This window comes from Ciconia boyciana, chromosome 5 (assembly GCF_034638445.1).
Source record: "Ciconia boyciana chromosome 5, ASM3463844v1, whole genome shotgun sequence".
NCBI classification, from domain to species: Eukaryota; Metazoa; Chordata; class Aves; order Ciconiiformes; family Ciconiidae; genus Ciconia; species Ciconia boyciana.
This window is the reverse complement of record NC_132938.1, coordinates 37,628,041-37,645,086: the sequence shown is the minus strand read 5'-3', so window position 1 is coordinate 37,645,086 and position 17,046 is coordinate 37,628,041. Positions and strand designations below refer to the sequence as shown.

At 38.4% G+C, this 17,046-nt stretch overlaps 1 protein-coding gene across 1 annotated transcript in view; it reads left to right on the top strand.

The window, feature by feature from the left end:
* Positions 1-17,046, top strand: part of WWC2 (WW and C2 domain containing 2) — a 103,391-nt gene that overhangs the window by 25,763 nt on the left and 60,582 nt on the right. Inside the window, exon 2 of the mRNA XM_072863482.1 lies at positions 12,092-12,201. Coding sequence (XP_072719583.1) covers positions 12,092-12,201 — 110 coding nt within the window. The remainder of the gene's footprint in view (positions 1-12,091; positions 12,202-17,046) is intronic.

Here is a 17,046-nt window from a genome sequence, read left to right as displayed (position 1 = left end):
AAAATATAAATATATTCCCCCTTCCTTTTTTTAATATTGGGCTCATTGCAGTTGTATAAAATCAGTGGTGTGTTTGTTCCTTTTCCATGTAAAAAATTGTTAATACATTTTAAAGATTTCTCCTACACTATAGCACCTGGAAATAGAGTTTACCAGTGCCCAGAGGTTGGCCAAGTGGTTGTGTACCATTTGAGCTCTGATCTAGCTCGGTCTTTTTGCAACAGAAGCTGCAGTGTACTGCAAAACATGTAATGATTTAATGAAGTATGCATTAAAAATTGTTGCAAAACAAGTGATTGGATGAGAAGCTAGAAATCGGGACATGAAGAGCTCAGTATTGACAATAACGGTTAGAGTGGGGTGCCGTCTCCCCTTGGGCACAGTTTGTAGGCCTGTAACTGAATTGCAGTGACCTTGGACAGTTAACTCAAGTTCACTCTTCCCTGCTTCTGGAATGATTGGTGTACTTGGCTGGAGTGCTTCACAGCGCTGAAGTTGAATGTTTGTGAGGTTATTTGAGATGTTCAGGTGGATAGTACTTTTCAAAAGTGCTTGTCACAGATTTAAGTTTCCTGCTACTGAAATTGGTAACACTCCTGCTGACTTCAGTGGGAGCAGAGTTAGATGAGGAGAGTCTTTAAATATCCTCTCTATAAATCGAAAGGTTCCTTGCAATGCAAGCATGCGTTTGCAGGAGGAGTGAAGGGGAGTTCACGGAACAGAATTTTCAAAATCATTTTCTGTAGCTGATGAGGTGAGTAGTGGGGTGATTTGGACTAGCATGTGTATGAAATTACAGAAAGGAGGAAGGGGAAAGGTGAGGGATAGGGAAGATCTTTTAATGCTGACGTTAACTATCATGATTGTTTTCTGGTTTTGACTGTGTTCTTTCTTTGAAATGCATTTCTCTTTCCCAGATTTAATTTTCACACTACAGAAATGTCCTATATTTAACCCTTTAGTAGTTAACTATCTGCCACAAAGCCTGCTTTTGATACTTAGTGCCTGACAAATAGCCAAGCTGACAAATCATCCAAAATAACAGAATAAATGTTTTAATCCTTTATTATAAGTGTATCTGTTTTGATTTATTCTAATAAAGAATTCTAACCTACAGACATTTTCCTCCCATTGTTTATTATATCAGGCTTCAATGAAATGGTAAGCTTTTATGGACAGATGTTGTTCGTGTTTGTGTATGGAAATTATTAGAGTTTGTGCCTTTTTTGAATTTCACAAACCAATGTTTGGCTGGCTTGGGTGGTTGTTTTTTGGTGTCTGTTGTCCTATCCCACCCCCCGCCCCACCGCCCTTTTTTTTTTACTTTTGTGTTTCTAAGGGTACATCTTCCTATTGTATAATGGAATCATAGAATGGTTTGCATTGGAAGGGACCTTAAAGATCATCTAGTTCCAACCCCCCTGCCATGGTCAGGGACACCTTCTGCTAGATCAGGTTGCTCAAAGCCCCATCCAACCTGGCCTTGAACACTTCCAGTGATGGGGCATCCATAACTTCTCTGGGCAACCTGTTCCAGTGCCTCACCACCCTTATAGTGAAGAATTTCTTCCTTATATCTAATCTAAATCTACCTCTTTCAGTTTAAAGCCGTTACCCCTTGTTGTATCACTACATGCCCTTGTAAAAAGTCCCTCTCCCGCTTTCTTGTAGACCCCCTTCAGGTACTGGAAGGCTGCTATAAGGTCTCCCCAGAGCTTTCTCTTCTCCAGGCTGAACAACCCCAACTCTCTCAGCTTGTCTTCATAGGAGAGGTGCTCCATCCCTCTGATCATCTTTGTGACCCTCCTCTGGACTCACTCCAACAGGTCCATGTCCTTCTTATGCTGGGGGCCCCAGAGCTGGATGCGGTGCTCCAGGTTTGATAATAAATGTATGAAATGAGAAGCAGAGTGGTACAAGACAGGTAAAGCAAACATTTGCAAGTCAAGTTTGCAGGTAGACATTGTAGGACTGGGAACACTTAAAATTACTGGAAAAATATCATGGTGTTTATGGACTTAAATTAAAACTGATAGCTAAGTTTCTTAACAGTGTTCTTAATTGATGACAACATGGTTTCCCTCTATCAACAGTGTACAGTCATCTATATACAAATAACCTATAGCAACACTGCACATAATAGCCTTTTCATAATGTCACTGCACTTGAGCTTTCCAGGGGAAAGCTCAAAGGTCGTATCGTTGGTTTATGGCTGTGGAATTATCCCTGTGCTAGGGTATGGTTATCAGACATTCCTCACATTCCAGGTGTCTAATATTATGGTGCTTACACGCCAGCGCAGGACCAACTGCTGTGTCAAAGAAAAACGCAGGAGAAAGCATTCATGGCATTACCCATTTCCACTCCTCTGCCCCCCCCCCCCCCTTCCCCCCTAACCTTTCAAAATGTCATCTTTGCATTGAACTTGGCAATGTTAAAGAGATAAACAAACTACAAGTAGTGATTTGGTTGGGGTTTTTTGCCCTACAAAAACAAATAGCTAGTATGCTGAGCTGGAAAATATTGGTTCTCATTTTCACTTAAATACTTGGTTTCTTTCGGTACCTTCAATGGTAAAATGATGTAGCAAAATGTATAGCTGTGTTCAGTGCGGGTTTTTTTTTTTCTTCACTGATGGTAATTGTTAAGTGGAAAGACAAAACAGTTTATCATAATCAAAAGGAAAAGGAAACAAAAACCCATGCCAGCAGGCAGTTTGACCTGGTCCTGCAACCAGTGGGTGTGGGTCCCTTCCTTCCCTAAAGCATTCTTCCCCTTCTGGGTCTCAACTATTCAGTTTATGTGCCTTTTCAGAAGCACCTGTGAAGGGACAGAGTGAGCTGACATTGAGCTAATGTTAACCCCTTTGTAACTGGGAAGAGGCAGTTATGCTCTGCTTTGTTGCTGTTATAATGTATTTTTATGGCAGTCATTAACATGCACATAGTATCTTATAGGAAGCTGGAAGGCAGCATATTCCCTCTTTGCTTGCTTCCCCCTATCTTCCCCCTGTACTGAAATCTTAAGTTGTGTGTTCTCTTCTTGTTTGCTTCCTTTCTTGTGGGTGTGTGTGAGAAGGACATCAGTTCCCCGTTTAGTGTTTTTTTCTGTGGAGGAACCAGGCAAGATCTTTAGAGGACCTGAAGATTTTCATCCTTAGCTTTCCTGTATTGCATAAAGCTTAAGGAGTTTGGGGATGTGTAGGATTTTTGAGCAATGAAGATATGTCTTTTAAAGTAAAGAAATAAAAAGGATAGTAATTTTTGTCAATATATTGCAAGCACTTAATTGCTGATGATTTTACAGGACACTTGCAAAACTGCTAAGTGAAGAAAAAAAGGTGGCTTTTGGGAAAACTCTTTGTGTTCCATTGTATAAGAATTCTGATTTTTATATTCAACAGGGGTTTTTTACTTATTTTGCCCCCCACCCTTCCCCCCGGTTGCTTGGTGGGTTTCTTTTTTTTAGTTTGGTTTACTACTACTGCAGATTTTACTGGCTCTTCTGAGGCAAAAAAACAAATTTGTGCCCTTTACTTATCTAAAGGGATAACATTCATTCTGCAGTTGTTTTTCTTCAGCTGTTTTTATTACCAGGTTGTGTTTTTTGAAGACTTGCTTGTGCTGCTGTTGAAATAAGTGGACTCAAATTCTTTGCAGATATAAGTAGATTTTTGTTTTAAATAACTTGTTGCTTTTAATGTACAGTGCATCTTTTCTATTAAATACATGGCTATACTGGCTTAAAATGGTTATGTTTGTAATAGATACTGGAAGCTAAGAGGTTTTGTCAGATTTCTGGGTTTTGGTGTTGTACAAGTTTCATAAGTGATGTATGAATATATTGAATTTAGGATTTTTTTGTTGTAGCAGGGTTGCAGAAAGGTTAGTTAGTTTGTTTTCAGCCTTACCCTGGCAGTTAAATGTTTAACTAAATCAAGAAGAGTAGTTCCTAGAAAACATTTGAGGAATGGAGTACAGCTTTCTACTGTAGTTAGTGCTTGTTTCCAAAACCAGTCATTGGTGAGGTATCAGCTTGTTATTTCTAAGCAGTACTCACTGAATATGGTGAACAGTTGTGTGCCACGGTACAGTGTATGAAACGGAGTTGGTCTTCAGGAAGGCCTTTCGGCAGTAGCAGTCAGAACTGATAATGGGCCGATACTGCCATTTCACATGGTAGTATTAATGCAGCTGTCTTTCTGAAGGGCTCTCTAACTGGGAACTAAGACACCGTTCAGCACACTGCCCTTTTCAGCAAAGCATTTCAAAACAGCCTTGAGTAATTTGCCTAAATTAGAGACAAAACAGCTTATTCAGTACTCTAAAAAGGTTTAAAAAACCCCAAACCCTATGAGGATGGAAAAGAGATTAGATTTTAGTTTCTGTTTGATCTTCGTGTGCTTTCTGAACACAAAATTGTGTTCACCTGGCCTGCTGGCTAGCTAGACAAGAGTCTTTTAATGGAAATTGTATTTTTCAAAGTCTTAGATGTTCCCTGAAACATCATTGAAAGTGGTCTAGTCCTATCTACATGAACCCACTTGTAATATGGGAGATGTTGTAAACCACTGTCAGTACGAGTTCGGTACTGGAAACCAAGTTTTTGAGCTTGTAAAATAGTTGCATGAGCCCATTATCCCAGTATTACATACCCAAATAATGTCCAGCCACTCTGTGTTGCTGTAAGGTGGTGAACTTACTTATGTATGTCTCTTAGTATAACCCCCATCTGCATGTGTGTACGTGTTTGTTTACCAAGAAAAACCTCTAAACCCCAGGAAGTATATTTCTTTAAGGGCTGCTGTCTGTCATTAAGTATTCAAGGGCTTAAAAGAATCATAGGTTAGAAATTGCAAACTATTAAAAATTATACTATACCTGTATGGTTTTTTAGAAAACTAGAATCAGTGCCCACATATCTCAAGTTCCATTCTTACAGAAATTTTACTGTTTTACTCATCTTTGTATTACCAGGAGCAAAATTATCTGAAACCTGGAAAACAAGTGAAATTTCATTAAATATATCCAGGAAATACTTGCTGAGGGAGTTAATAAATCGTTGTCTCCTAAAAGTGTGTAACTCCGCTGTGACTTCATTCTCTGCAGTTCATTTTTGAGTATCCGGTTGAGGTGCAATGCGGGAAAGGCATGATACTGTCAATGTACTGCTGATTGCTACTCCTAAATGCTAGGAGCGTGGCTAGGAATGTTTGACTGTAAACCTATACTGTTGTGTGCATGCATCTATAATATGAAACAAAGAGATTAATGGTGTGGATGCTAGTGGCTATAGGCATAAAGCAGCATAATTTAATGTTATTGAGAATTTTTCATAATTAAAGAATGGGGTGACATTTAGTTTGAACTACTCTTAGTAATTCTATATTGGTCTAGAAAAGGTAACATGCATGTTTGCTGCCTTTTAAATATAGGCATTTGTTAATGTTTGGTTTCACAAATCTCGTGAACGAGATAAACAGATTCATGACCTTACCATGTTTGGTTTTTTTACACCACTATACTGAAACGGGCTGCCATCGTGCCACTCCTTGTTTGATGTGTTCTGATGTGGTGCTGATGTCCACTTAGGTACTCTTTCAAAATGATACCCGTAATAAAGTGGCAGTATATCTTAGTAATACCCTTATTAAAAGAGAACGTACCTAAGCAATACAAAGGTTGTACATAATGTCTTGGCCTGGTATCTGAACAGGAGGCAGTACTGTGTTAAGAACATGGTGTTTAGAAGCTGAAATCCTGTCAACAGACTCATGAATGGGCTTTCTGGAGAGAGAAATTGGGCGTGGGATTTGCTAGTTTATAGACTTGAATGAACAAAGACTATGGCCAAAGGGTATTTTATGGGCATGCAAAGTCTGCCCCTTTCTACAGGTAAACAGGCCAGTTACCACTTTTTAACATTAGGAAAGTGACAGCAGTATGATTAATAGAAGTAAGTGCGTTTTGTTGCAGCTTCAGCCACTGTAATTTGTAGAAGAGAAAATTGTCCTCCTGATGTAATGTAACTTTTATGCAGTTAATGGATACTGACCTCAGCCATAGGGAGCGGCAATGCCTCCCTCTAACCTGCAGAGTGGAGCTACAGCTTAATCTGTTTTGCCGTTCTGTATGCACTCTGCTGCCTGGTATAGTATACTAAGGAGCCTTGCATTCAGACTCCTCCTGTAGTCAGTAGAAAAAGAGGGAAACCTTCAGTGTGATTGATCTTCAGTTTAAATAGATGTGCTGAATCAGTCTCTCTAGGAAACCTAAAGGAGTAATTCAGGTTAGATAACTAACTTTGGAAGTTAATGAGATGAATTGCACCCCTGAGCTTTATACAAGAAATCCATCTTGGGTGCCTAAAGGGAGTAAAATCCACGTTTGGGACGATACTTGGGATGGGATTAGAAGACGTGTTTACAGATCCTTCAAAGTCACAAAGCCTATAGCATTAGAAAGTTGCGTAAGAGTTGAATTGATTTTTAATAGTCAACTTGAACACTGAATTCAGGACTACTAGTGAAGAATTTAGAACATTTTTCTTCCTCTTATACGCTCCTTTGCCTGATCAGGTGATGTAAATTTTTACATTTGCTGGTCTTGAGCTACTGGATCGAAATAAGAACTAAATATTTTCAGTTGCCCTTTTGCAAAATAAAATAAGAAATTAGCTGACGTTGGTCATATGTTCCTATTCTGTGTTACTGTGCTAACTGAAAATATTTGTGGGGAAACGCTCAGAGGAAGGAGTTGTGTTATGGTTGCATTGTAAGTCACCTGTACACTCTTCTGTAAGGGTGTATGTAGTTAAATGAGCCAGATTCCAGGTAAGTGTGCATGTGGTCCTTCCATCATTGGATTTCTTCAGTTATGTTTTAATAGGTGCTTATTCCTGCATATCTAAATAGTAACTTACCTTTTGTCTTCTCAATTTCTAGAGTCTGGAGAAGTAATATGTTTTTCAGAATGGTTGGGAATCTGTTTAAAACAAGTAATAGCAAGTGCTGCATTGCAAGACTAAATAAATAATATGTAATGTACATCATTATATATGATTCTGTGTACAAGAATGAGTGGGTGTGAAATTTAATCTGTACAACACTTTAAGTTTCACACAAGATCTTGCTATGTGGCAAAGAACATGAGATCATTTTGGGTAGGGGATAATTGGGATTTGGAGAAAGTTTTCAAATGCGTGTTGAAGTTGCTATAGAAATTGAACATTGACCCTAGTTCTAATTCATTGAATTCAATTGAATTAAAAACTCCCAAGTCTTGACTGTAGGTCAAGCACCACATACCAAAGAAGGTATTCTTGGAAGTCATTTTGAAAGATATTAAGATTAACCTCTTCATAATTCTCAGGTATTTTTAATGTACCTCTTACCAACTTGCATTTTCTTCCTTTCTAATTGAGGAATAGAAGAGTCTCAGATTTGTTGTGGGGTTTTTTTGGTCTGTGTCTTTCCCCCCTTCTGGCTTCCTGCCCCGCTGTTTTCTCAGATCTGCCTACTGTAACCTTTCTCTCTTCCCCACACCCTCCATCACATGTATCATAAATCACAATAAAGCAGTCTTACAAAATTGACGCAAATAGTTCTATCTAAGCAAAACATCTAAAGGTGTACTCACAGAGTATTTCCAAGTGTGGATGAAATCAGGTCTTGAAGTATGCTAAGGAGATCAGTGATGCTGGTATCAGCTGATTTTAGAAGAGAACAAAGACCAAAGTCCAGAGTTTCCTGTTGATAACGTAGGGTCCTAATCATAATATGGGTAACCTCTGCTTCAGTGTTATAATTTATTTCCTCGTGAACAGATTTTGGAGAAAAAAAGGAGTCAGAGAAGGAATACAGGAGAATCCAGCATTACTCTTGCATAGAACAATGTGTTGAAAATTGTATGTGTGTATATGTATATACATGTGTGTGTGTGTGTATGTATAGAGATATACATACACATTTTTAAGAACATGCACATTGATAATCTAAGATCACAGAAGTGTGAAATACCATGGGTTTCGTATCTTGGCAGAATGACAGCATTCGCTAGTATGCATAGTAAATTTCTCATTTTTGGTGGACCCTGACCTTAGGAAGAAACCTTTCTTGTATTTATTTTTGTGGTCTAGGGAGTACATCAAGTAAGAAAGTGCCCAAAGTTGTCCAAATGGAACAATATTGCACTGACAATCCATCAGTCTGTATTACATTTCCATTTATATAGAGACTTACTCTTATAGGCATGACTGCAGATGCAATAGCAACTGTTAATCATAACACATATATCATTGTAGAATCTACATTTTAAGGTCTTAGCTAACTTTGTATTTTGAAAACTTTAAAGAAAAATGTGGATTTGAGGCTGGGGGCTTGTGCCCCTTTTCTAATTGCTTTGTCAATGCCCCCTTCCCTAGAAAGGGATCCCAGCTGTTTGGCTTCCTTACCCTCTAATTCCAGGCTACTGGCCCCGTTATCCCAGCATTGGAGCAGCCAGGTGACAATGTGCTCACCTGGACGATGGCTGAAATCTTTTCACATATCTCACAGCTCACTTGGGGATAGGGATCAGGTGGTTTCCATCTCATTTACAAGTTCTTCCTCTTCTTCCTCCTCTCCTTGTGATGGCCCTGCATTTTCATCATCCCTTTCTAAATGAGCTGACTTTTGCTTCCAAGATTTCTTGTGTATAGGGGTGACTGATACTGGCACGGGTTGGTTCCCTGGTTCAGTCGCAGTGCCTGTCACAGGGGTTGGAGTAGCCACAGTGCCTGTCATTTTGTCATCAGATCCAGAGACCTTCTCTTCCCCTTAAGACTACTGAATTGAGGTTGAGGTACCTCAAGTGCTTGAGGGTACTTGAACAGGGCTCGGTAGGCGTGGGCCAGGCCCCAGCACATTGCAGTGATTTGTGTCTCCCTGGAATTGCCAGGGTGACAACATACTTTCTCCAAATATTCTGCTAATTTTTCAGGATTCTGCACTTGTTCAGGGGTGAAGTTCCAAAGCACTGGAGGTGCTCACCATCCTAGGCATTTGCCCATGCTATCCCCCACACCCTGCCACTCATAACTAGCCAGCCTTGGGTCAGATCTCTGCATGGTATTCTTAAATTGCTTATTAACCTTAGACAAAACTGAAACAATATTCCCAAGCAATACCAATAGAAGTATCTTAACTACCCAAGGATGTTGAAGATACTGAAAAGTTATTGTAATGAAGGAGGAAACATCACGGAAGAAGGTAGTGAAGGTGCCATTCTGTATTTCCTCCATAAAATACCTCTCAGAGGAAGAAGTATACTTGCTAATTGTCTCCACAAGGTGGTACCTGAAGTACAATAATGGCTTCAATATGAAGCCCAAATACCAGATTAAGCTCAAGGCCAGTGTTTTAATAACAAATCTCCCAGGCAAAACATCACTAATCACTGCAGAGCACAACAAATGGGAAAAACCAACACCGATCTTTAACATGTACAGCAAAAGAATGAGCATGGTGAAGATCAGATAAAGTAATATCGAGAACAGATGAATCAATATCATGACCCGCCAGCTGTTAACAGATCTAAATTCCTTAACACACTCTGGTTAATCTGTTATTATCTCAAACCCTTCGGGCCCCACGTTGGGCACCAAAAAGGACTGTCATGGTTTAACCCCAGCTGGTAACTAAGTACCACACAACAACTTGCTCACTCCCCCCAGTGGGATGGGGAAAGAGAATGTGAAGAGCAAAAGTAAGAAAACTCGTGGGTTGAGATAAGAACAGTTTAATAATTAAAATAAAATAAAAAAATAATAATAAATTGTAATGAAAAGGAAAACAATGAGAGAGAGGAAGGAACCAAACCCAAGGAAAACCAAGTGATGCAACCGCTCACCACCCACCGACTGACACCCAGCCAGTCCCCAAGCAGCGATCGCTGCCCCCCAGCCAGCTCCCCCAGTTTCTATACCGACCATGACATCATATGGTATGGAATAGCCCTTTGGCCAGTTTGGGTCAGCTGTCCTGGCTGTGCCCCTTCCAAGCTTCTTGTGTACCTGGCAGAGCATGGGAAGCTGAAAAGTCCTTGACTAGTGTAAGCACTGCTCAGCAACAAGTAAAACATCAGTGTATTATCAACATTAGTCTCATCCTAAATCCAAAACACAGCACTATACCAGCTACTATAGCAAGAAAATTAACTCTATCCCAGCCAAAACCAGGACAGTACTACAGATGCTACACCTTGTCTACGCTCAACTGAGAAAAGTGTCTGTGGCTGGCCATTCTCATGGAGAATGTCTCCCAGTAAACAGAACTTTTCTCACAGCTTGCTTGTGCTGCTTATAATCCATATTTTATATCCTAGTGATCCAGATGTAATTCCACATTGGTAATCTCACCTGAATTTTGTAAAAGTTTTCAGTGTGTTTAGTGGTTTTGCATAGCAGTTTGTAAGTGGCAATAAACTAGCAAATTTGCCTTATACATGTGAAGGTGTTCAGGACCTCAAATTAAGCATTAGTAACCTTCATAGGATTATGTTGTAAACTTCAGAGAAATATGAGGAAGTGGATTCATGCTTACAATTTTAAAAAAATAAATTGAAAAAAAAACCAGAATTCAAAAAGTTTTGCATCCTAAGAGCTTGGTTCTTTGTAATTTCTGCAACCCTGGTTTGGAGGAATAAAGTGGTGCCCTTCTTAAAGAATTGGTAGGTCAGATCCATCGATGATAATATATTTGTGGGACAATGATTTCTAAATTAAACCTGTGCTCAAATTTCTATTTTCTCAGCTGCATGAAGAATTTAATTCAATAGTTTTGTAAAGTATTTTCTATCTGGTGTTTTCTACACAGAAAAAGCCAATTCATTTTGTAGAAAGTAAAATGTACTGTTCTTTTCTCTTTCATTTCTCACAAAAATGTCGATAAACCAGTTTCTTTTGGTCAGAAGCTAATTGAATAAAAAATACTGAAACACAGAAAAGCATATGTGAATTAGACTGTTAGCTTTTTATTTTTACATAATTTTAATGATGAGATGAAAAAACAGTGTTAGGTGATAGGACTTAAGTAGCAGTGAGCAAAAGAGGTGCTGCTTCTGCGTCCCACAAACTGCTCTTGATAATCTTACTCTGAGGATTTTTTTTTTTAAACTCTGGATATGTACTAATCTTATTGTCACTATGGTGACAATAAAACCTTAAACCTCTTGTTCTTCCTATTAAATATATCAGTATATGAGACATGGCATTTATCTGTGGGTTTATCAACAGGAAACTCAATACTCATTTCTTTAAAAAAAAAAAAAAAGAGGGCAAAAAGATGATGATGTAAAGGCTTTACTCAGCCTCAGTTGGAAAAGAGCCCATGTATTATTGTTACCAGTCTATTTCTTGTAACAAATAGATGCTCCATTATTAAAATGAAAAAATTGTCTATCTTCCTAAAAAAGCACCATGTGAACATCTAAGGCCCATTAAATGTTACTTATAAAATGTCTACTCTAGGCACACTGCTGCTTGTTTTATTCAAGTATGTGGATTGATAAGTGCTGCTAACTGCATCTTAGGTGGTTGTATTCTCTTTTCTGAGTTTCCTGTCTGTGGTCATTAGAGAAGATGGCCTTGAAATCTTGTGCTTTCATCACAGACTCAAGGTTGAGGGGTCTAGTTCTTCTGGGGACAAATAGGAGCGTAGAGTTTTTGTTGGTTTTTGTTTGTTTTGGGTTTTTTTGGTGTAGGTGATTTTGGTTTTTTGTTTTTGGTGTTTTTTTTTTTTTACAAGCTATTGGTTATTGTTTAATTTTAAACTGTCAAATGTGAAAGATGTTGCAGTGAATTTCTCACTTGGGTGCCTGTACTGAAAAATGTTCGCAATAACTTCTATTATGTTCTTGGAGTTAATGAATTCAGAAGGATGGAATAGGGGGAAAAACAAGGCAGAGCCTGAACTTTACGAGGGAGAAAACAACTTGCTCTCCTTTCTCCCTGCTATCTTTCTTTAGCTTCTGTCATAATAGGAATTAATATGAATAACAAACACATGTATGGAAGAGAGAAAAGCTATACCACTAACTTGTTTCTTTGTTTGCAGGTTAACAAAGCCCTTGTCATTTGCGGATTGTGTCGGGGATGAACTGCCATGGGGATGGGAAGCTGCATATGATCCTCAGATTGGTGTATACTATATTGATCACATCAACCGTAAGTATTTTTCAGTTTCCCATATTGATTATATAAGAAGGCACATCATGATTAGACTTCGCTAAGAAGCTTTTAAAGCATGACTGGGAGTAGGGAAAGATTTCTTGTGAGAGAAGTGTAGTTAAAGTAACAATTTCTGGTTTTCAGTAGACAAATTATCCCATTTGTGTGCATGAGTTTGTTGGGGATGGTTGCAGATGTATTATAGCTGGCTCAAAATTATTCATATGACTCTTCATCTTTTGTTGTGGAAGAAGTCCATGTAATGTGTAGTAAATAAAGATGGTTTACATCTGTTGGTACCTGTAAAGTGTATGACGTTTGGTGGCTATTAAATATTCAGCAATGCACACTGGTGGAGACAGTCTGATATGAGTAACAAAAACTGGCTTCAGTCTAACTATTGAAAGGAACTATTGTAGATAAGGTAGTATGAAGTGTAGGGGGGTATTTGTAACTTGTATATGAGATCTGGCAAATGTACTCTAGTTCTAAGAATGTTGTAGAATACATTTCAGGCTATAAATAATGCTAAATTTTCTAGTAATTGGAAAGGGAACAGGCAATCAAAATGCTGGGGAAAAATTGCCCTTTGGTATAACGTTATTGGCTTTAAAAGGCTTACAAGAAAATCTGCTGATACAAAGCAACTACAGCTGTTTCTACATATATTTTTAATTGCATGGGAACTATGTCTAAACCATGCAAAACTATAGCAAAATTTGAAATACAGTGCTTGTTAGACTTATTGAAATGAATATATTCCTGAAAGCGTTTCTGTCTTCTTTTTATGTGTTCATTACTCCATATTAATTGATACCTTTTTCTATTTTCTTAGAATTTATTTTTAATAACATAATAGAAGGGATTCAATTTGAGATCAATACCTGAATATAGGTGCCTACATCTGTGCTAGCAGTGCTGTGTACTTAAAAAATAGTAAGGTGTCTATGGCCATTTGAGATGCTTTAGGTTAGCAGAGACAACTGCACAAGGTCAGTAGATATGGCATGGATGGTAAGAGACCGATGGTCTTCTGGAATAAGTGTGGAGACGAGGCTTGTTACCCTATGGCATCTCAAATGTATGGGCAACTGAATCAACTCTGAGATGTCTAAGCTGCTTTTGTAGTCAATAGCTATCTAGTCAGTACAGCCAGTGTAATGTAAAATGTGATGTAGCTGCCTAGTTGGGTGTCTGCTTTGAAGATGAGCTGATTTAAGCTCCTTTGGTTGGATTGGACTGGAACTCTGATAAACTAGAATGAGATGTTAGACATCTACTGTGCTTATTGAACAACCTGCAGATAGTCAGCTAATCTTGAACTGAATCCCATCCAGTAACTTCAACTGGGGTTTTATAGCCCTGCTTTATTGGAATAACAACGAGAGTCCTCTGATCTTAAGTGTGGTGTTAAACATTTCTGAACTTTAAAAAATAGGGACGTACCTGATTGAATTCAAAAGGTGGAGAAATAAAAGGATTTACTTCTGAATCTAAATTCTATTATAAGAGGAAACTTGTCTTTAACTTCTGCTTTGGCCAAAACTATAAAACTTAAAGCTATAAAATTTTGAGCAGGCAGTCTGTATTTCTGGGCATTTTGAAAGTGCTTTTGGATCACTGTTCTGATAATCATGCTCTTTTATTCTGTACATGCTCAAAATTTTTAATCAGTTCTAAAAATCTCAGCCTTTTAGTTTTGTTGCCTTTTTTTTTTTTTTTAAAGAGATTAAGTATTTTCCTTATGTTTAAATGCTATTTCTGTGCATTGAAGGTGAATTCCTGCATATTATAAGCTGTTTGTGGGTTGAAGTTCTGCTTCACACACATGTAAAATGTTGAGGCTTGGACAGCATTGTCTTGGAATTCTCTTGACAATTGTTAATATACTACAAACGCTAACGCTTCACTTAATAGAGAATAGTTGCGTATATCCATCTGTACGTTTGTCTTTCTGTGGTGAGGACAAATAAGTGTGATTTGCTACGTTTCTTTATATTATGTTAATGCTTCTTTATATTATGTTAATGCATATGATGGATGACAAAGCAATGTATTTTGGTATACTTGAAGTGGTTTCCATCCATTGTTCAGTAGTGCGTTTGGTTTCTGTTACAGTAACGTGTATGTTGCTTTGTAGCAATTTCAGTGAAACTTCTTATTTTGTAAAGTGGTATAGTTTTGTACACTGTATTTTGTACAGTGCTTTGCTGAGAGTACTCTTGAGTTGCTGGGAGGTAAACTACCTGAGTGTCTTATAAGCAGGTCATTTGTCTGACGTGCCAGATGTGGAGATTATAACTTCTACCTCATCTGACTGGGGTGCCTGTGTTGTTTTGATGCTACTGAAATCTCTAGTATGGAGGTCACTAATAATTAGGGGGGAAAAGCCTTTCTAGAAAGCAGGTTTTGCGCCTGCTTACTGCTTTATTAGCAGTGTAATAATTCAGATGTGTTGAATATGCTTTCTGGATTTGAACTGTTAAAATTCTCTGTCAGGACAGGGGATATGTTAGAACAAGGAAGACTTCTTTACTCTTCCACCTGTATAGATTATAATTTTGTTAATTCTGTCTTTTACTGGACAAAGAAAAACTGCACCCACTGCTAGGAGGAGGACCAAATGGATAGATGCCTGAAAAACAGGTTGGATAAAGCAGAATTTCAAGACCCATAAATGGCAGCTTGAGGGATAGCGCCTTGGGAAGAAATCTGCTCCCAGGGGTTAAGTAGGGAGAGGTGACTAAATACATTTCATGTTCCATGCCTTCTGGCTGGATTTATTTCAGCAAAATGTTTGAGGGAAGGCCCATTGATTATCTCCTCTTGCATACCATAATTTTTCATTATTATTATTAGTAGTAGTAGTAGTATTAAAATATATACTAATTAATTATTCTGAACAGCTTCTCTATTATCTGTCCTCCTTTTAATTTCTTTTTCTAGTATTGTTCCTACTCTGTGCCTCTGTACAAAGCTACATTTAATACAACTGTGAAGTTTCAGGTTGTCCACAGGACTTGGAGCTGTTGTAGTAAAACTGGCCAATCTTGTTAGATTTCTCAAACAAACCCAATAAACAATGAGCAGCAGGCTAGACCTTAGTGCAGTAGACTGTAAATTCAGATGGTCTTGCTCATGGTTGTTCCCTCCTTTTCTGTTAAAAACTGAAGGTTGAAAATGTTCAGGGTGGAATTTCCGTTAATGTTCAGTGTGGGACTTATTCTGCTCCTCTTGAAGGTGGATATTGGCAAAACTCCCACGGATTTCAAGAAAGTGGTACTAGACTGGAGCTTGCAAAGTTCTAAAAATTCTACCAAATTTCTATAATGAAAGGTTAAACTCTTCAAAAATTATTTAAATCAATATATCTTTTTTTAAAAAAAATAATTTCCCCATCTGTCTAATTATCTTAGTCCTTTACCTTCCCTTCTCCCATACAAACCTGAGAAAAGCCTGCTTTCCTTAACTGCTGGTGGAAACTCAATTTCTCCTCCACAGAGGGGTAAGAGTTGGCTGTGAGCAGTCTGCAATTGTAAAACACTCCCTCAGGCTTGAGGAACTTGCTTTTGGTGTCAATATGTTTAAATATAATTTGGTTTTATTATCATCACACATTTTCTATAATTTTATATATTTTTATGAGCTTTTCTTCAAATACAGGGATTTTTTTTTTTTCCCAGCTCTTAGAGCCTTAGATTGCCTTAGAGCTTTCTCATGATCCTTCTGGATGATGTAATGCACTTTGAGAAACACTGACTGAGGTCATTACTTTATGAATATATTACCCCAATTAGGTCTTTTAATGTGAGGCTTTCAGCTTCAAGGGAGACCAGATTACAGGCCATCTGGCAAGGCAGAACATGCATATGATGTGGGTAGCTAAGACCATAAGAACCTAAATACTTAGCCTGTGGTTCAGTAGCGCCGTTTGTTAGAGGGATGACTGAAGGGATATTGGTGGTCAGGGACTGAGGAGTTTCTTTCATGCAGGATACTTCTTGCTGTGGTTTGGGAGAGTCTAAAGATTTTATAGCTTATGCTGTTCACTCTTATAATCGTTATTGCATATATGTACTCATGTGTTCATCTACTTCAGCTAATTTGTTAACATTTACTAATTTTGCTAAACAACATGGTTAGGAATTCAAGGCAATACCAAAAATGACACAAACCTATTACTCCACTTTATTTTGTATACCTACAGGCAAAGTCATCGCTTTCACATTTTTCCAATTCTTCTGCAGGGTTTTCAACATCAGGTGTTAAGTGGCTGAGATGCAAACATTTATGCTCTTAGAGCTTGGATTTGCAAATAGTTTTAAGCTGATATAATCTCCGAAATAATTGGTCCGGCTCTATTGCTACCTCTGGCCTTTTGTTCTGTCCCTGTGATGTTTTTGCTTATATTGGCATGAACATTTGCATGGCCAGACAGTGAATCAGATCAGGGAGCTGATTCGAGTTGAAACTAATCCGGTATAGGAAAAAAAAAAGTTGCTATTTGTTCTCCTTTCCACACCCCTATTTATGCAAGCAAGAGAGGGAAGGTGACCTGGGGATATGAGTGAACAGTCAGGTAGAAGAGGTGGGGGACAGCCGCTTTTCGTGGTAGCACCGGTTAAAGGTATTTTGAAATGACACCCTTGAACTTTCTGTCTGTTCCACACCCTGTGCAGGCTTGCCAGGAAGCAGTTTTGACTCTGAGTGTGTGATTTCCAGGTGCACTTCTCAAGTGGTGGTGGCAGCTGAAGTAGCAATCATTGCTTGCTCTGGTTCCTGGTCCCACATTGTGTTGGCATGAGGATGTGTAGTAAACATGGACAATGGGGAAGCACTCTG